Source organism: Ctenopharyngodon idella, chromosome 13 (assembly GCF_019924925.1).
Source record: "Ctenopharyngodon idella isolate HZGC_01 chromosome 13, HZGC01, whole genome shotgun sequence".
Lineage (NCBI taxonomy): Eukaryota > Metazoa > Chordata > Actinopteri > Cypriniformes > Xenocyprididae > Ctenopharyngodon > Ctenopharyngodon idella.
The window spans coordinates 9355380-9376591 of record NC_067232.1 but is presented as its reverse complement, the minus strand read 5'-3'; the positions used below and the strand labels follow the sequence as shown (position 1 = coordinate 9376591).

The window sequence follows — 21212 nt, the reverse complement described above, 5'->3', positions numbered from 1 at the left end:
GTTTTGCAGTGGAATTGCATTTCCTTTTTCCCAAATATTTCTTACTTATCTACAATAGAAGCATTATTGGAACCGGTTAAAAACTGGTTTCCCATCCCTTCTCATGAGTTTTGGCTGGAAGACAATACTCAAATATAATATTATTTTTGCTGTGTATGTTGGTTAACGATGACACACAAGGATGGTAATGAAAACATCCTATTGGACCAATTAGTAGTGTGAATCTTTCTTTTTTCTAAGCATCTGCCTCTTGCCTCCATTCCTTGAAACTCTTGTTATTGTCCCCATTGAGAGCTGAGAGAGGCTCCTGGACACCATTTGGCATCCAAGTGGTTGGACGCCTTGTCCTCCAGTGCAGCCCCTCTCATTTCACACGTCCTCCCCCCATTATCATATCAATTGATGCAGCTTGTAGGAGACAAAGTGAGGTTATGGGAACCACCTAGAGCAACATGCACCATTAAACATCAATGCAAGGGGACTAGCACATATGCAAGTTCAGCCTTGTTTACCAAGATGGAAGACTGGCAGTGTATGTTTCTCAATCTCTTACAGATCACGGCCCTCCTTCTGAACCCTAAATCGAGTTTAAATCTGTTTTACACACCATGGTTTTATTGTATTGACATTCGTTCCATGCAGCAATTTACATGGACTTAATAGGCAGCGTGCTCTTGTGTTTTAAGATACATTTTTATTGTAGCATATTTTTTATTGTGGACTCTGACCCCTGGATATGACCTAATGTTGTACCATGTACTTCCAAGAATCACCTCATAATTTTTTTTCCAGATGACTCACCACAGCTGAGATGTTTAGACATTTCCCAGCATGCCTCTGCTGCGTGACCTGTCAACCAAGGGCAGAGGGGTTAGCCTGTGCTAGTACCTACATTCTCACCATGCTGGATTGCATTGTCTCTGCTCACTCCCTCACAAATCTGAAGAGAAGAGTGTCGTTGCTTCATACAAGCCTTAATCGTCAGTTTGATGTCCATTATTGTCTAGAGCCTCTTCAGTTCAGTCATGGGTATCAAAGGAAGGAACAGTTAATGGCTATTTTTTTCTCTCACTCTCAGGCTGCGCTGTTTCTGAGTCATAAAAGGAAGTCGAATCAGGTCAGCTTGTGTACAGGAAGGAAGGAACCACATACAGTTTCATTTTGAACATATTCATTTGCGTCTGGTCATTTTTTTTTCCCCCTTCAGTCATTTGTCTGTTCAAACAAAACAGATTTAGGCTTCATATGACCATGTGCACTCGCTTCCTCCCGTAGTTTGATGCGAGGGAGAAAGCATGCTATGATGGCAATGTAAATATTGTAATCTTTAATTGCAAAATAATAGATAGATCATGAGTTTCTGTTAACTTAATTCACACGGAAGATCCTCTAGTTAATCATTTCAAGAGGAAGGCGGGCGAGCATGCTTCGTTGCCTGCATTAATTAAGCAAAGTCGTTTTGCTGCTAATTAGCTGATTCTAAAAGGATCTGCTTTTTGTGTAATTAATTATCAAAGACACAATCGGCTGACTCGTTTAGGGAAAAAACGCTCGCACACGCAGCAGACGTGTCTTGAGTGCTCATTGTTGCGTCATTTGAAAGCCTTTGCTCACATTCTCTGTTGTTTACTGTCTGTGTCTGAAGGTTTCTTCTGAAGTTCTCCACACAAAAGTAATGGTCTTTGACACTTACTGACTACAATTAGCAGGTGTATACTTTAAAGCACTCTGTTTTTCCATGTTTTTGCAGATTATGGGCTGTTTTGGTGAAAGAATCATCGCAAGGGCTTGCTAAGACTGGCTTGTGTTTTTCAGCTCTTTCTCCTTAGGGTCCTCTTGTTGGTGTCAGGAAATATGAGGTTTCATGCAGCCTTCAAGTGGAGTTTGAAATATTGTAATTTTGAGTTGTATGCACAAGAATGACCTCACAAAATCATATTTGTCTACGGGATGCTCTGAGCTCTCGTGATACCAGAATAATGTAGACAAAGTAAAGGAACATGCTGACATCAAAGATGGCAGAAGAACTCCTGCAGTTGATAGTATTGAATGATTTGATGGTTTATTTTTTCAACCTCAGTTCTATAGGCCCTTTTCAATGATAATGTGATGTCACAAATGTAAAACTTAGAGTTCTCTTATTTCTCTTATTAGAGGTCTAAAAATTCTCTTATTTACTCACCCTCATGTCGTTCCAACCCGTAAGACTTTAGTTTATCATGAAAACACGAAGATATTTTAATGATATCTGAGATTTCCGTCCCCTCACTGACAGTACACACAACTACCACATTAAAAACTGACGCTCAAACAGTGCGAGTTTATCAGTGACTGAGTTCTGAACTCGCCAAAACTTCCATTTTATTCAACGAATCTCTTAGTTACATCGCGTTTGCACTGTTAGTTATGATGAAAGCATTCATTAGTGTGCAGAAATTGAGTTGCAATGAAGAGATCACTGCTTTCATGTGCTCAACATCATGTGATCGGCTACAATGTTCATCACTGCAACCTTCCATGCCATGATCTAATATAATGCCATAGATCTAAATGTAAAATGCTATAATCAACACATTTCACGATTAGTTAACCTTGAGAGCTGTAATAGTAAAAGTTTTTGAGAGAGTAATATTTAGCTATTTTATATGCAAAGATGTTAGCCAATCACAGCAGTGGATGTTTACACTGAAGTCTTACAGCAGACACGCCCCTTAAAACAAAATTATGACAATTTGATGTAAAAAGCATACTAACTTTATAAGTGCACCCCAAGAAACATTATAAAACAATGCAGTTCATGACCCCTTTAATAAATCTCTAATTAATAAACCTTAATAAATATACATATTTTATTAAATACTTAATACATTTATATTCATTGGGATTTATTTAATAGTGATTTATTAATTACTAATTCAATATATCATTCAATATTTTTATACTTATAATTATTATTTTTATTGTCATGCAAATTCAGTCATTATTATGTTTTATCCTCTCTAGAACACAAGCCTTATAACATATTAGATTAATCAACCCAATAATTAATGCACAAATCATGTTGTGTAAAATTGTAGTATCCTGGGGTATTCTTCTATGCTTATCTAATGGTATAACAGAAGTGACAGCAATTTTGTCATCCATTGTTTTTGTTTTGACTACTTCCACATTTTTTTCTGACTTGAATGTGTGACATGTTGTAATATCGACTGCCTTTGGAGTAGGGAACTTGCCAGGTGCTCTCGAAGGCAGCAGTAGCTCAGTTTCAAATGGTAAATCACGGTGCTGGAGTGGGTTGCCAGACTTGCCACATGTGGAATTTTCTGAACGTCCTCAAGAATCTAATATTGGGTTTTCTGAAGTGCTCTTCTTACTGTAAAGCAAAGTTAGACCAGTCTCATTCAACCCTAATGGAGGCTAATGCCATGAATAAAACACAAGCGTATAGCAGAAGGCATTCGAGAGGGAACAGCGGGACAGTTAATGCATTATTTTAGCCTGAAAGGGGACAGATTATTCAAGCTGAATGCTGAAAATAGACTGACGCTGTCTTTCAAATTCTATTTTAGAGAGCTGATCCATTTCTGCACAAGAATTGTCATGCTGAAGAACCGCCAAATGATATAATTGCCTCTCCTTGAGTTCAAGGCCCAAGCAGGGCTCTTATAGCTCATCAAGTGAAAATGCCACATCCCTCTATTCCTTTCTGCATGTCTTGTGGGAACTTCTCCATCTTTCCACAGTACTAACTTTGTTTCTGCCTCTGCTGTCTTATAGATGATTAGCATCATGCTAACTAGATGTGTTTGCAAGGAAGTAATAAGATGTGCGATCTGACAAAACAGTGACAGGCTTTTATTTTTGAAGCTTTAAATCTATGCTTGGCACTACTTTAAAATGAAAAAGTACTTTGAGCTTCTATAGGAAAACGTAGTCTTTTATTAGAAAAACACAACCATTTTTGACAGCAGAAAGTTTCGCACATCTGCCAAACAGCCGATCTGTGAATGAGGCTCACTTTTCAGTTTAACAAGCTTATACTTACCGTGAACCATCTTTTCTACAGGTGACAAGGTGGAGACATTCCCTGTCCTGGAGATTGACCAGAGCGAGATAGTGGACACCAACGGTGCTGGAGACGCCTTTGTTGGAGGTACTGTGCTACTAAACCATAAAGATATACTTTCAAAGGCCCATAATAACTTCAGTGTTTAAACCAATAGTTAAAAATGTGAATTCTGTTATCATTTACTCACCCTCACATCGTTGCCAACATGTATGACTTTTCTTTTTTCTGCTGAACCATTGATGATAATGATTTCAACTGTTTTTCTCCATACAGTGAAAGTCAGTGGTGTCCAAAACAACCCCTTTGACTATAGATTAAAAAGCACTGAAACATTTTCAACATTTTTTGAATGTTCTTTGTCTTTTCTTTTGTGTTCAGCAGAAGAAAGTAATTTCAGTCAGCACACAAATGGATTGAATTGTTGAAACAGGTGTCCAATACACAGACTAGTCCTAGACGATAGTATGTTTTAAGTAAAAAATATACTAACAATAATAATAATAAATAAAATACATATTATTATTATTATTATTATTATATAAACCAAATAATTAATGCATAAATCACAGAATAAAAGGAATTCCAGTAAGCACACAAATGGATTGAATTGTTGAAACAGGTGTCCAAGACAGACTAGTCCTAGACGAAAGTATGTTTGATGGAAAATCACTATTGACAGGACAATTTAATCCAGGATTAGGTCTGATCTGTAACCTCTGGGAAACCGGACCGTGATGCAAGAGCTCTGACACGCAATGCTTATTTATTTCCTGTGCAGCTGCTCGGGAATGACAATTTGTAGATATATTCTAGTTATACTTCATTTCATTTGGCTTAGTTTAGTCACATGAAGCCTCCAATATACTATTGTACTATTTAACCTCAGATAACACAGTTAGGGGGAAATAGATGACTTTCATGATGGATTAGCAGAGTTTCCAGACTCCCCATAGCCGTTATCTTTAATCTGCGGGCTTTGCTAATAAGTGCGCATTCAGATAGCCGCTGCGTGTCTACTCCAATCTGAACTGTGAAGTCATCCATCAAACGCGTAAAGCACGACGCTGTTTGGCTCCCCATGAAAAACAGAAATATCGATGTTGATCACGCTGTTCGCGCAGGTCTTTCGGGTCCGCGTAATTTATCTTCATACGACGCCTCTTACGCGGCCCTCTGCTTCTCAAAGGCCATGAGCCTGATTTGCTAACATGTCTTCCTGTAGCTCTTCCAGGACAACCTTTGCGACTAATAGAGCTGTGAGCGTGTTTGCTCAAACGTCGTATTGATTTTTTTAACTCCTTTATCCGTTCCAACAAGAGGTTGGAGGCCAGCTCTCTGCCACGTTGGAAAATGAATTTGCCAGCTGTTTTTCAATGCGCTGCTGCAGAGAGCAGAGATCTAGGTGGGAGGGTTCAGAGCCCGAGGGCAGCTGGAGGATTTCTGTATCGCACATCACTAAAGGGGGCCTTTCGCATCACCTTTCCCCCTTAAGCCTGATTTCCTTAATTTTTTAAAAGAAAGTACATGCAACAAAATCGATACCCGACTACGTTTTCTAAGCTAACAATCGCCGGCATATGTTTGTGCGTGCTTTATGCGCTTGGATGTGTGTTTATGTGTGCGTTCATTAAACATATGTTTGTGCATGCTTTTCGATTAGGATTAAATCTGTCTACTCTCTTGCATGTGGATCTGATTTGTCTTTTTTTCGTTGTCTGTTTGCATGTGTGTGCAGGTTTCCTGTCTCAGCTGGTACAGGATAAGACCTTTGAGCAGTGCATCCGTGCTGGACACTACGCTGCTAACGTCATTATTCGCCACGCGGGCTGCACATTCCCAGAAAAGCCCGACTTCCACTGATGGGCCACTTAGAGACCGGAAGATATGGCCGCCCAAGTGTTTTTAGGATTAATGCCTTTTTTTAATTGACTTTTTATCTTCTGTTCCTCTTTCCTCTCTTGTTCACGTGCCTCTGTTTTCTCTGTCTCACGGCCTAATTCAATCACAGAGACATATTTCACATTAAAAACTGTTTACAAATAAGGGAAAAGAGGAATTTCTGTGTTGCAAATATTAATTGTTTTTACTAAAGCCATTTTAGTGTTAAAAGTGTTTAGTGTCATAACCAGCATCTTTTCAGATGTGGTGTTTGCTAACAAAATTACCTTAATGACTTGGTGATACCATACTGCTGTAACAACCGAAGCAGATATTGCAAATTTACGTTATAGAAACTAGACGAATCATTTGAACTTTATTGAAATCAAAGGCTCATTTTCTCTCAGAGGAGTTGTGTTGGCTAGTCCTGCTGTTGTAAACCAAATGTAATTGTGAAAAGCACACTCATGTGTCATGAACAAAGAAATCTGTTGTTTTGTGAACACTACCTCTGCCAAAATTAAAATAAAAGAGGCTCTTTTACTGCTGTCACTTTTATTCTTTTCCTAACCTTATAATTAGTTATGTAGAATGGATGTTTAATTGCTTGAAATATGATTATATTGTGAATAATCTGTGTTTTTGTTTCGACAGAGAACCAGTGCTGAATTCGGAACTGCATACTAGCTATATACTACCCTTGCTGTTTTGACCATATCTTTCTATGGGTGGAATAGTAAGAGTAGTTCCTAATTCTAATTCAGCACAAGACTCCACTTTTGGCCTATTTTACTCTTTTAGCATCTCACCTCTGTGTCCTATTGGATGGTTAGAAAGCCTCCAGCTTCTTCCTGTCCCCTTGATGACAGTGGCAGGTCTGAAAGGTTCATCTCTATGATATGGGATGAGGAGTAGCTATTTGTGAGCATCATTAGACTCAAGGTACAGCTGCCCCTTTGTCCCCGTGTGTGACCGCAATCATAGCGGATTCCGGTTCTGTCACTGACAAACACGTTTTTGGACCCTGGCATCACAGAGCACATGGTTTTAAACAACCTGTGAGTCCATGCGCAGTCCCTAATGACAGCAAAGGACAAAGTCCTTGAGCATTATTTCACATTTTCAGCTCGCACATAGTCACGCTTGTTGGTTTTTGGGGTTTTTTTTTTCACTTCTCTAATCCTCCCGCTGTGTGTTTTACAATGATGCTGGGTGTTTTTAAGACCTGCGAAAGTTGCCTTTGAGGTTTATAAAAAGTAAGTTGATTCACAGGTGTCTTTCTGTTGGACAACTTTAGAAGACATTATGGAAGTTTGAGAGAAGTCAACACTTTTAGTCATGTTTCTGATTTAGTTGAAATTGTACTTGCAATACATACAATGCATCCCAAAAAAAATAGCTATGTTAGGTACATGTACTTATGTACATGTACTGATTGTTAGAAGGCAGCTGTCTGACTCTGACATGGCAAATGGGAACTGTGGTCTGTGTAACATTTGCAACACATTATTAGCTGTTTGAAAACATAGTCAAGCAAAAAGCTAATCATATTAATAACTGTTATGTGTCTGATGTTGTAAAGAGCGGTACCATTGTGCAGTGTTTACCTCAGAAAGTTAAGCGAGTGGATCTCTGAGCTGGCGTGAGCGAGTGGAGGCGGGGCTAATTTGCATATTCATTGATCTGCGTATATTAAATGAGGCAAGGGTGTAGAGTTACATTCAAGCTATTTTAAGGCATAAAGAATTTTTTTTCACAGCAAAAAACATTTAAATATGTAATTTTGGTGATCAAAGATGAGTTTTAAGGGATAAAATTATTGACTACAGGCGGACTAAGAGGAAGTACCTCTCAAGTCATATTTATTTATATAGCACTTTATACAATTCAACCCCCAAACCTACCGACAGTGTAATTACCGATGTATATACAAAAATTAATTACATTGTTAGGGGAAGGTTAATTTGGGTTCTAGGGTTGGTCCTAGGGTTCTATGGCATAATAGGTTCTTTAAAGAAGCTGTTTAATTCATACATTCAAAGTAAAAAAATCTAAACAAAATTAATTAAAACTAAATCCATAAAATGATTACATGACAGAACCCCCTAAAAGGTTCTATATTTGAAGCGCCTGACAGAACCTTTTAAGATTCTATATAGAACCTTTTCTTCTAAGAGTGTGCAACTGTAATTACATGTATGTTTAAAATATAAGTACAATGTAAATAAATGTATCTACACAATAAGTGCACTGTAGCAAATTGTTTTCAATACACGACTTGCTATATGTCTGTTATCTCATTAAAATTGTCAAATTGTATAATTTTACTTGGAAAGCAACAGGCAGTTTATTTAAAACTATGAATATACCAGCAACTATGTGACCTTTATTCAGTTTATTCATTTCATAGTGATTGATGCTTAATATACTTAGAGCTATTTGATTTGGTTTGGTCCACTGTGATAGCAAATAATGTTATATTTATATTACTTAAAAGAAGAAAAACATATTGATACTGTAGCATTCTAGGAAAATGATTGTGTTTGCTTAGTTGGAACATTCAATGTAGTTAGAAAAGTAAAACCAGTATCTGGAAGGTCATCAGATTAAGCTAATCTATTTACCCTACTGCTGTTATACTCTTGTGCAGAGCACTTATCCTGCCTCTGTCTGCTTGTGAATATGAATGTGCCAGTGGTTGAAATATGCAAACATGAATGTATCTGCGTAAACTGTAAACAAATGTTCTTTCCCTTTTAGCATACAAATAAGTAACACTGGTTTGTAATAGCCACACAAAAAGGTTCTTGGGCTGAAAATAATGCCAGTTATCACCTGAGAATTGACAGGTATTATGTTTAAAGGGTTAGTTCACCCAAAAATGAAAATGCTGTCATTAATTACTCACCCTCATGTCGTTCCACACCCATAAGACCTTCGTTCATCTTCCGAACGCAAATGAAGACATTTTTTAAGATATCCGATGGCTCAGTGAGGTCTGCATTACCAACAAGACAATTAACACTTTCAATGCCCAGAAAGCTACTAAAGATGTATTTAAAACAGTTCATGTGACTGCAGTGGTTCAACCTTAATGTTATGAAGCAACGAGAATACTTTTTGTGCGCCAAAAAAACAAAATAACGACTTTATTCAACAATATCTAGTGATGGGCGATTTCAAAACACTGCTTCATTAAGCTTCGAAGCTTTATGAATCTTTTATTTCGAATCAGTGGTTCGGAGCGCGAAAGTCACGTGATTTCAGTAAACGAGGCTTCGTTATGTGATAAGTGTTTCGATGGTTCACCACAGGCAGTTTGATACGCGCTACGAACCGATACGTGTTTTCACTTTGATAATGTCGGTTAGCCGGAGACATACACAATATAGGTAAAACACAAAACTATGTATTTTGAACACTGTATAAAATACATCAATAATTATTCACACTTACAGTTTGTGATTCTGAGGAGCAGGTTGGTCCAATTAAAGCAGGTACTGTCCCATCTTTAATCACTGATTTTTCACAGCCTCACGCTTTGGAAGTGAAAATAAAAACCGAATTTCCTTTCACAGTGCAAAGCACAGCGTCTTGTCGACATGTTATCCACACGAACGAGCTACAGCGTTTGAGGGTAGTTCATGTTTTCGCGGGATGTCCACGCAGAACCAGGGTTGCCAGGTTTTCACAACAAAACCCTGCCCAAATGCTCCTCAAAACTAGCCCAATAGACCCTTTTCACATTTCCGGGTTTCTCAGGAGCGGAAGTCGTCACAGTTGGGTAAAATTCTATCCGCTTGTTAAGTCGTGACGTAAGGAACGCCGTTTCCGGGTCCAAGCCTCGACTCGTTTCACTTGAGAATGCTATCTCGACGGCTGTTTATGAGCGCTATTTATTCAAAATAAATATTTAACATTTTAAAGTTAAACATTTAAAATACTTACAGTCTACACAACAGTCTCCATGCTCACAGCGTTACAGATATTAATATCTTAATGATTTATAAAAGGTGAATCACTGTCTGGCCATCTGGAATTTTGGTATGGAGATAAAGGTTATGATTATAATTTTTTGGTAGTATCGTGTGTATATTAGCACCGTTTGTTGTTTTCTTGTGGTATGAGATAAAGCGTTTGGACTCGGAAGCGCTGCTGCGTGACGTCAGATTAACAACCGAATAGCAGTGAATGAGAGAATACATTAAATATATTTTTTGTGTTTCCATTTGCTCAAATAGCAAAAGAAAAACTCCACAATAGTGTTTTCATAACTTTCATAAATAGGAAAAAAATAGAGAGCGATTGATAACGGCAGTCAGAAGAGATGTCATTTTAACTGTCACTCCCATAGCTGCTGTATTAGAGACACCCTCACAGCAGCGTTAACTAAGTTTTTGTAATTTGATGCAAAGATAATATACTAAGTATATTGTTATAAATGTACATATGTTTTTTTTTAAATGAAAATATAAAAAACATTGCAGGATTTACGTGTCATTGCGTCATCACAGTCCATGAAAAGGGTCTATTGCATTTCAGGGGGGTACCACGGTAAAAAATAGCATTCCGGGGGGTAAAATTCGCATTTTTGGTGGGACTCCCCTGGTAAAATTCGCATTCCAGGGAATAAATATCACGTTATTTTGGGTCGATTCAACCCGCGGCCACAGTGTAAAAGTAGCCCAATTCCACGGGAAAACTGCAGACTTGGCAACACTGCGCAGAACATAGGCGGACATTATGCAAATGTGTTAACTTGTGACGTGTGAACTTCGCGAAAAAACTACTCGATTAAGCGGTTCAGAGTCGACTCTTTCTTTTGAGACAGTAACTTTATTTATAATGCACTTTCAGCTTTACAACTTTGCGGTCTGTTTACATTCACATACAGCTACATTACACACTGCATGAAAGGTAATTTTCAAAAATCCATAATAGGGGCTCTTTAAATAACAGCACTATAACAGGTCAAATACAAAACTAAAAAGGACAGTGTATTTATATTATTACAATATATAGTGTTAGTATATCACACCCAGCTGCTGTAAGTAGCTCACACTGTTGTGTAAATCAGGTTTCAAAAAAGACAACTCAAGACAACCCTTTGGTGTCAGATCACCTTGATCAGGCTTTGCTGGAAGGCAATATGAAGGCTTTCGCCAAATTGTAACCACATCCCACATGGCTCAAGTTTTATTTAGTGTGCAATTTGTTTTCCTTTCAGGCACAGTAAAAAAAGTAACATGTCCATGGTTCAGATTGCCCTGCTCTACACCAAATTTTCATCCGCAGGGCGAACCCACAGGCTTTCAGGTGCATTTGAAAACTGTCAGGGGGGTTTGTTGTAAATATTGTTACAGAAATGAAATGGTTTAGATTTACTCCATGTTGTTCCAACTGTGGTGAAGCACATTTCCCTGTATTTAATTGATGCTGGTATTTATATTGCAAACAAACATCAATTAAATGTGCAACACCTTCTGAGCAATTATAAAGTCATATATAATTAAACAGTGTGAAACGTTTATTATATAATTATGAATATATGCCTGTATTCACATGATATTGATCTGTACCATGCTGTATGAGTGATATTAAAAGTTTCGACTTCTTCAAAAACATGGCACATCATACAGTATCTTGTTTTTTTGTTTTTTGTTTTTTGTTTCTCATCTGTGCCATTCAGTTTGAGCATTTACAAAATCCAGTATGATTGCACATGGTGATTTAGAAACGATTTTGTATGCATACATTCATATCCCAATAAGTGATATTAAAAGTTTCCTTTTCCTCTTCACAGACCGGGCACATTATGTCTTCTCTTTTCCCACCCATGCCATGTAGTCTGAAACAATGTACATTGTTTCCCAATGAGCGATGTGATGTCACATAGCGGTTACAGCGAGTTAGTCCTCCTCTGTGGCTGATGGAGTGCCGAAAGGGGAGGGTACTACTTTGTCACAGACTCCTATGTAGATTAACCTTTCAATTAGTTGTTATCAGGTTCCCTCTGCCTACGCGTGCGTTCATCTTCCGAATCAAACAGGACCCCTTTGGATTTATCAGGCTACTTTACGCATATATCATCAGCTTCGCAAATAAGCGTGTTTTTATTGCTTATACGAGGAGTGTGGAGAGATCGCGCGAGGAACTTAAAGGTAAATGTTCGCTTTGCCAGCGTTGTCGGGCATTTATCTCGGCGGTGTCTTGAGTGGCTTGTTATCGGTGGCATGTTTTAATCGTTCAAGTTTAAGTTGTCGTGAGTGATGTAACTTGACGCGAGCGGAGAAATTAATTCGGGCTATTAAGGTTATTGGGTTACACGAACCGCGCAAGTATCGCAAGCTACTGCTTGACCCGCATAAATGGAATTTTCCAGATGCTATCTGTTCTCAGTTGCTTGATGTTGAAATATGAGTGCATTTTGCATGCTTTAGACATTAGCGCGTAAACAAACAGCGGTCATTATTGCATCTTTTTTAGTGTTTCAGAATAACGGGAATGATATGCCATCATCTGCTTAATATCGCAGACATTCGCAGGGTTTACAAATGTTGCCTATTTGCGTGCACAGTACCTTCGTGAGGATGTACGCGCGTTCGATAGTTCATGGCCTTCCATGTCTTTTGTAAAGTGCAAACTAATTATTAGATTAGATTACAGTGCACACAGTACGGGGAATGCCAAAGATAACTCGAGCACTTGGACTAATTATTCACCATTACATTATTCTCCAAAAAGTGTGACTAGGTCGATCTGCTCATATTGCAGTGTAGTGCGATGCTCATAAGGGGGAGCCTTCTTAAAGGTGTAGACCGAGTTTCGGTTGATCTTACATTAAAGAGCCATCAAGTAGTTTTAAACTCATTAGATTACATGATTATAAAATATTACCGCTATCCCTGATCCCTGTTTTTCTAATACGGATAGAATACCCGGAGTCGCATTTCCAAACGCAGTACGAACGAAAGATCAGTTCTCACATTAAAGGGATAGTTTATCTAAAAAAAAAAAAAAAAAAAAATTTTTTTAAATAAAATACTGTCTTCATCTACTAGCCCTCGTGTTGTAATAATCCCGTATGATTAAAAGGCGATATGTAGAATGACAGCCTTCAGTTATAACTCACTTGTATGTCAAAAAAATGAAAGTGAATAATGACTAAGGCTATCATTTTCTCACATATTTATGCTCCACGGAAGAAGAAAGTCATGCAGGTTTGGAAAAACATGCAAGTGAGTAAATGATGCCAGAATGTTTAGTTGTGGTGAACTATCCCTTTAAGAGGCGGGTCAAGTGATTATTGACAGATTATGAAGCCAACCGATTCCTCGAGAGGCCGAACTGTTTCCTTGTGATTGACACTTTGCTTATCAAACCAGGGATAAGTATTTGCCCTTTCTAACCAATATTAAAGTTTCTTGGGCGGGACCGTCTTTGTGAAGGTAAGGTTTAATGAGACTCCATTGGGTTGTAATCAGTGTCATGTCGGATTCATGTAAACTACAACATTGTAACAAAATGGCGTCTGTTTAGTAACGCGACCGGGCAAAGCGGCGAAGTCACCTGACCTGTCCACCGTATTAAAGCGTCCAGAAAACAAGGTTTGCGAGACCGTAGGTTAATTGACGCGTTGACTTTGTCATCATAAATTATAGATAGTCATCTGTCGGAAGTAGTCATAAAGCATAACCTAATTTAGCCAGCTTTAGCTTAGCGTGCTAGACTTGAGCTCCGGGGCTGTTTAGAAAGCCGATGCTGGAGATAAGAAGCTGAATGCTTCTGAGATTCGCCTGACTTTAGCTCACAATCTCGGTTTTAATCAGAGGACTCGAGCTGAAGTACGAATGTCAGTATGCGTTTGAGATACTGTGTTTTATTTTAGCTGTCAGCATTTGAGATGATGTTGCTAGACTCTTAATGTGAAATGTCATGGCCAAGTCGTAGTTTGTGACCAAAACTGGAAGTGTAGACGAGATTTCAAAATAGATTAAATAAGTGTCAGACCTTAAACAATACTGTATTTTGTGCGTTTAAGTTTGAGTTTAACACCAAAAATCAGTGAGTGTCAGTTGATAAATAAGACTTTGTTTTACCATCGGTTGTTTTGTTTTTTATATGATCCACTAACACTCCTATGTGTGCTGTCATGCCTTCCCAGCTAAACTCGAGTTATTTGGAGGTTGTTTTGCTGGCTAACTGAGTTGTGTTGTTCAATTATTTAGCATAGCTTTTCTTGGATCTGTTTAGGCCGGATCAAATATCTCAGAAGAATGGGTCAAGTTTTTCCCTCAGTATGTGTGCGAGGCTTTTTATATAACAATATTATGGCAGATAAGTTGTGGTTGAGTTTACACGGCTGCTGCTGGCGAGCGGAGGAATTCTTGAGAAATTGTTCAATGCATGTCACCTGCTGGCTGCTCGCAGCACTGTTCTTCCCCTGCTTGTGCTGTTTAGGTTTTTACACTATCAAGAACAAATGAGCTTAATAACGTTGTATTCTCCATGAGATACTGCATTTTAGCCTGTAGCTGAATTTGCAGCTTTATATATATGTATGTGTGTATATATATAAAATTGTTGTTGAGTTGTCAGTGTTTTGGAGTGAAGAAAGAGTGAGCTAGTGAGCTGCCTATCTAAACTGCATATATGGGCATCATAGACATGTGCAGTATTTTTGATGTGTGTGTGTGTGTAGGCAGATTTGAGTACCAGCTATAATATTCTCATAAAGTGGCTCACATTTGATGAAAATGTGATTTAACATGTTCATCTATAATCTCATGGTTGTACTGGTCTGTCTGGTTTGGACTGTTGATTTTTCCTTTTATGGAATGTGTGCACCTAACACCTAAAGTCACGTGTCCTATTCCTTCACTTATATCCTTGCGCGCACACACACACACACACACACACACACACATATATACATATATAATATAATATATATATATATATATATAACTGTCATTGTTTTTCACTTTGAGATGTAAGAATCCATGTGTTTTTATCAAGCAGGAGTGTTGGTTAGCCTAACCCTCCAGGTCAAGTTTGCTGTGCCCATGTAACTAGTTCTGGAGTGGTTCCAAAGAGAGTTTGTTTCGTTGCAAAGTAACATGGATTTTCTGTTTTTCTTCTCTTCACACCCACAGGTGTAACTCAAAAGGATTTTTCAGCAAGTCTTCTGACTTTGGATTTTACTACCACAAAGGATTTTTTTTTTTTTTTCAACAAAGGGGAAAAGAAATGAATAGCCAGTCTAATTTTTGAGGAGTTACATCAATCCCATATCCTGTTCGGCATGTACTAATGGCTGGCTTTTGTTTGTTGATGCGTATGGTTCGCTCTTAAAAGAAAGGAATGTATTCATGGATCACACCTTAATGAAACAACTTATTTCACCATGGTGAAACTGGCCAATCCCCTGTACACAGAGTGGATTCTTGAGGCTATTCAGAAGATCAAAAGGCAGAAGCAGCGGCCTTCGGAGGAGCGGATTTGCCATGCCGTCTCAACCTCACATGGACTAGACAAGGGTGTTGTACTCCAGCAGCTGGAGCTCGCTGTGAAGGATGGATCCATCCTTAAGGTTACCAGCAAAGGGTGCGCTTCGTACAAAGACCCGGATAACCCAGGAAGGATTGCGCCTTTCAAGCTGGGAGGCTCTGGACCGGTCTCAGTTGGATCCGTGATACCTGCAGGAGATCTGCGTCATGTGGATTGGAATAAAATCCTTAGGAGGGCTATTGAAGGTCTGGGCGTCCCGGCTGGCTCATCTCTAAGGAACATCGAGAGATTCCTTAGAAGCCAGGGCGACCTGGTGAATGTTGTGGCGAACCCGAGGTTTCAGCAGAGGCTGAGGCTAGCTGCTAAGCGGGCGGTTAACAACGGGAGGCTGCTCAAGGATGGGCCGCTCTACAGGATGAACAGTGGTGGACTGGGAGGAAAAGCATGCTTCAGGAGTTTGGGGGTCTTTGCTGTCGACCTCCCACCTGTGACACTACTCCCTCATGAAAGAGACCAGGTACGTCTAGAACTTTTTGTATCCATATAAGCTCTGTGTGCTTCTGTGAAAAGCCGTGAATGTGAATATTAGTGTTGCTTTTTTATCGTTTCTGCAAGTGAAAAGTTGCATAACTTCTGTAAAACCAACTTTTACCATTGAACAACAATGAGAACTTGTGTTTTTTTGGGGGGGGTCCCACTTTGTGGCTAGGGGTGTAACAATATATTGTCACAATTTATTGCATTGCTGCATTGTTGATAGTGACAATATGTATTGTGTATAGTTCTCCCAAAATGAAAGTTTAGACCAGGGGTGTCCAAACTTGGTCCTGGAGGGCCACTGTCCTGCAGAGTTTAGCTCCAACTTGCCTCAACACACCTGCCTGGAAGTTTATAGTATGCCTAGTAAGACCTTGATTAGCTGCTTCAGGTGTGTTTAATTGGGGTTGGAGCTGAACTCTGGAGGACAGTGGCCCTCCAGGAGCAGAATTGGACATCCCTAGTTTTGATTTATTAATTTATTTTAGCAACAAATAAGGCAATGGTTCCTAAACTGGGGGGCCCAGAGTTTTAAAAAAGGATGGTAGTGTACAGTCAGCTGATTGTTATGCAAAAGAAACCTCTTCAGGGTATTACACGGCCACACTGTGAAATTATTCCACTTATTATGCGGCTTATTTATTCTTGCCACCAAAATAAATGATTAAATACGAAATATTAATTTCACCTTTTTTTTTATTACCTCAAGATGACTCAGTTGTGGCAGTTGTTGTGGAATAGCAGACTGCTAGGTGGCGTGATTGAAGAATCAGAATTGAGTATTGCAGTGAGCATAAAAATATAAGTGAATGATACATGGTTCTGTGCTAAGTATGGACAAGGTTTGAAAGGACTGTCAGCGCCAGGTGAACGTAAAACAGATGACTAATCTACTTTAAACATCACAACTACCAAAACATTGTGTCTACACCAGACTCGAGCAGCGCAATATGACGCAGCAAAAGCAAATAGAATCAGTGGAATACTGATTCTGTGCGACTCAGCTAATTCCCGACAGTAAACTGATGCCTGTTCTATTTCTGCCATATTCCCAAGTGCTCACGCAACTTTTGACACAAAGGACAAATGGATTTGGAACGTTCGCTTTGTCGCGTCCAGTGTAGACAGCCTCAAGACAATGTGATGAGGCATATCTTGCCTTTGGATTCACTAGTGCAGTGGTAGGTAATGAAGAGAGACCAGTGTGTTGTGTGACTCAAAATATTGGCTTCTGACAGTATGAAACCAAACAAGTTAAGATGCCTCTTAGAGACTTCACATTAGAAACACAAAGAGAAGCACCTTGAAGTTGAGTACTGTATAGTTATAGTTATAGTACTGTATTAATTACAATGTATTTAATAAATCTTATAGGATTTTGCAAGCAAGGTCATGTCTGAGAGTGTCTTTATGAGGGGGGGGCTTGAAAAAAGGAAAGGAAAGGAAAAGGGTCAGGGAAATAGTGTAGGCAAGTGTGTCTAACATAATTCTGTATTTTTAGCTAAGCAGAATCATGAGTATTTCTATTCTGGTGTCATCATTGCCCTGTGCATTGGGGACCCAGACCAAGTCCAAGCCTATTCAAGTCCACCCCTGATATAATACAAATTTAACCTTTTAACGAACAATGAATAATTAATGAATAATTAATAAATAAAAAGCTTATTTAACTCTGTTTTTAGGGCTGCACAATTAATCGAATTTCTAATCACGATTACGGATGCCATGATTTTGTAATCGTTCAAAAAAAAATGATCCACTTACATTATTCTGCGTGCTTAAGAGGTGTGTTTAGAGCATGGTACGTTGTGAGAGGCGAATCACAACTACTTCAGAGTGTAAAAGGTCTAACCCAGCACAAAAGGAACTACCAGTGAAGCAAGTATACACTGATTCATCAAACGCATGCGAAACACCAGCACCCACCATTTTTAAAAAGCCTTGTACACAGCCTATATATTTACTCCACGAACTAACTCTACAAACATGGAAAACAGTGATAGATGGACCTCTCAACCTTACGCTAGGAGAAAATCCAGCGCGACTTTGAGTGGACCAAGGGAAACATGATTTTGTATTTCTGCTCAGCTAGCGACATTGAGCATCAACCACACGGCAAAAGCTAATACTTTTTCATATACTGTCTGCTTTCTTTGTATAACGGTTCTATCTGACGGTTCTATCTAATAACATATCAGACAGGACCTTTAAACAGATCGTAAACTAATGAAGACGGAGAATGCAAGCACTGTGCTCAGAATTTGGCTGAATTTCTTAGCGCCGTCAGAATAAGTCACAACAAGCACAGTTTACGTCACTTCAGAGTTCCTACTAGTGGTGTGAGTGTAACCAGGAAAATGGCCCATGTGTTTATTTTTTTTTATTATTAAAGAAGAAACCAAACCAATGTACAGTTGACATTTGAGGCTTAATGCTATAGAAAATCAAAAAAAAAAAAATGTTTCATAAAAATATGGCATGCAGTTGCTTCAAACAATGGTAAAAAGCTATTTAAAACATTATTCAATGTAAATTGTGATCATCATAATTAATAATCACAATTACAATTTCAAGGTAATAATCGACAATTATGTTTTTTGTCATAATCATGCAGCCCTATCTGTTTTGTCTTGTTAAAGTATTGTGACCATATGGTATCGTGAGATCAGTATTGTGTACTATCTACCCGAATCTTGACATGAGTGTATTGTTAGACTGTTTGTGGCATTTTTATCAAAAGTTTTGCCTGTTAGTGTGGAGTGTTGTTTTGAGACCTCAGTAGGGTTTCAAATGCTAGTGTACACAACAAGTGTCAGGAACAGAAATACTCCTTCCAAAAATACTCACGTTGACAAGAACTATCTTAGAGCCACCAACGTCATTCAGAGGTTGTAACATCTAGGAAGTCAGTTGTTTGGAAGTTGAAGTCCAGGTCTTAACTATACAAAAGTGGCTTTGTTGTCCTAAATTGTTGAAATATCTCTCAACCTTAGCCCAACTCATTGTTTTGGTAAAGGGTTTCTTCACCATTCCCCCCAAACCGCTTTGTCATCCACATGAGTGAACTTGGGTTTGATTTTAACATTGTGTGATTGAAATGTTCTGTGAAAAATGAGTAGACCATGTTTTTATTCCGAAATCATCTTTGGTTTGCTCCAAGATAGTTCTCTAAATGAGGGCATGATATGCTACAGATGTTGGAGTAGCTGTGTTATTTCACTGAAGGATCTTTTGCGAGTTACTGTGCACATATGTTGTCCTACAGCTTCATAATCTAGACCTTTGTACAATGATTTTTACAGGTGCTATTTCCATATTTAAAAATCTTAAGTCAACATGAAACAAAAGTTGCAACCCATTGTACTTCTGTAATGTTAAACATTCCTGGTGCATTGTGAAAAGTGGCTATTATGTGCCCGAATGCTGATTGGAGGAGAATGGTTGTTTTGAAGTAATAGATTTGTGACGTGAGCAAGTACTGAAACAATAATGGAAAGTACTGGAATAATGTGCACTGATGAATCATTCAGTAAGACCATTATTGTGTATTAATAAAGTAAATGGGTTTATTTTTGAAATTTTGTTTATTTTACTTTGCAAGCTTAATGATAGAGATCCCTACATTGTTCTAGGCAAATGTTGAGCCCTGTTGTGAGCTCCACTCTCTGAAGATGTGAAACTAACATTAATAGAATTGCCCATTATAACCTATGTCAGTGTTTTTGTAGAATCCTACAGGTTACCCCCTTCTGGTGTCATGTTTATGGTTATTCTGTTCAACTGGGACCTTGTCTGTTCCTTTTCTTCTAAATATTTGTTTAAAAAGCTGTAATTTTAAAGCATTAGTTTACTTTAAAATGAAAATTACCCCAGGATTTACTCACCCTCAAGCCATCCTAGGTGTAGGTGTATATGACTTTCTTCTTTCTGATGAACACAGTCAGAGTTATATTAATAAATATACTGACGCGTCCAAGCTTTATAACGGCAGTGAACGGGGCCAATGAGTTTGAAGCTCAAGAAAGTGCATCCATCCATCATTAAAGTACTCCACACGCCTCTGGGGGGTAAATAAATGCCTTCTGAAGTGAAGCGATGCATTTGTGTAAGAAAAATATCCATATTTAACCAGTTATAAAGTAAAATATCTTTGTTTTTTTTTTGTTTTATATATATATATATATATATATATATATATATATATATATATATATATATATATATATATATATATATATATATATATATATATATATATTAAAAAAAAAAAAAAAAAAAAAAAAAAAGATATTTTACTTTATAACTGGTTAAATATGGATATTTTTCTTACACATATATATATATATATATATATATATATATATATATATATATATATATATATATATATATATATATATATATATATTTTTTTTTTATATGTCGCGTCAGTTACTCTTGAATACGGAAGGCGTAGGATGTAGCGTAAGCATTTTGAACTGTGAGAGGTGTTACACTTTCTTAAGTTGAATACGGAAGGCTGTCTGCCGAAAGCTAGATATTTTATAACTTGTTAAATATGGATATTTTTCTTACTCAAATGCATCGATTCTCTTCAGAAGGTCTTTATTAACCCCCCGGAGCCGTGTGGAGTACGTTTATGATGGATGGATGTACTTTCTTGAGCTTCAATCTCGTTGGCCCTTTTCAAGCTTGGACGCATCAGGATATTTATTAATATGACTTCGATTGTGTTCATCAGAAAGAAGAAAGTCATATACACCTAGGACGGCTTGAGGATGAGTAAATGAACTAAGTGAACTAATCCTTTAATAAAATAATTTTTAAATTATTCCTACATTAGTCATGGCATTGCAGATTATCTTTTCCAAACTTCATATCCATCATTTGTCTTTCCATTTGGGCTACATATAGTTGATTTATAAGTCTCTCTTTCATGTCACACATAGTTTAGACACAATGTATCAATAGTCTATAGACCAATGAAAATGTAAAGAAAGTGTTTCATTGTCAATTACTTGCTGGTCACTTAAGGTCCATACTAGGTGGCTCTTAATGCTCTTTTCCTACAGTGGTCAGTGAACAATCGGAGGCCATTTGGTAATCAAATCTTGGAGCACATTCCCTTGTCCACTCCTTATTGAGTTGCTCTTTGAAAGCAAAAGCTTTTGGTTTCCATGCATGGGGGCTTGACTGTTGCTAAGCAATGTGCTTCATT

The 21212-nt window shown here is 38.0% G+C and overlaps 2 protein-coding genes across 8 annotated transcripts in view; both read left to right on the top strand.

The window, feature by feature from the left end:
* Window positions 1-6495, top strand: part of adka (adenosine kinase a) — a 152392-nt gene extending 145897 nt beyond the window's left edge. For both annotated transcript variants that reach the window (XM_051916429.1, XM_051916430.1), the window contains exons 10-11: window positions 4067-4153; window positions 5805-6495. In XM_051916429.1, coding sequence (XP_051772389.1) covers window positions 4067-4153; window positions 5805-5929 — 212 coding nt within the window. In that variant the 3' untranslated portion in view covers window positions 5930-6495. The remainder of the gene's footprint in view (window positions 1-4066; window positions 4154-5804) is intronic.
* Window positions 6496-11891: 5396 nt separating this feature from the next.
* Window positions 11892-21212, top strand: part of kat6b (K(lysine) acetyltransferase 6B) — a 40553-nt gene continuing 31232 nt past the window's right edge. For 2 of the 6 annotated variants that reach the window (XM_051916408.1, XM_051916404.1), the window contains exons 1-2: window positions 11892-12108; window positions 15103-15974. In XM_051916408.1, the coding sequence (XP_051772368.1) occupies window positions 15354-15974 (621 nt within the window). In that variant the 5' untranslated portion in view covers window positions 11892-12108; window positions 15103-15353. The other 4 variants (XM_051916409.1, XM_051916407.1, XM_051916405.1 and 1 more) reach the window with 4 other exon arrangements.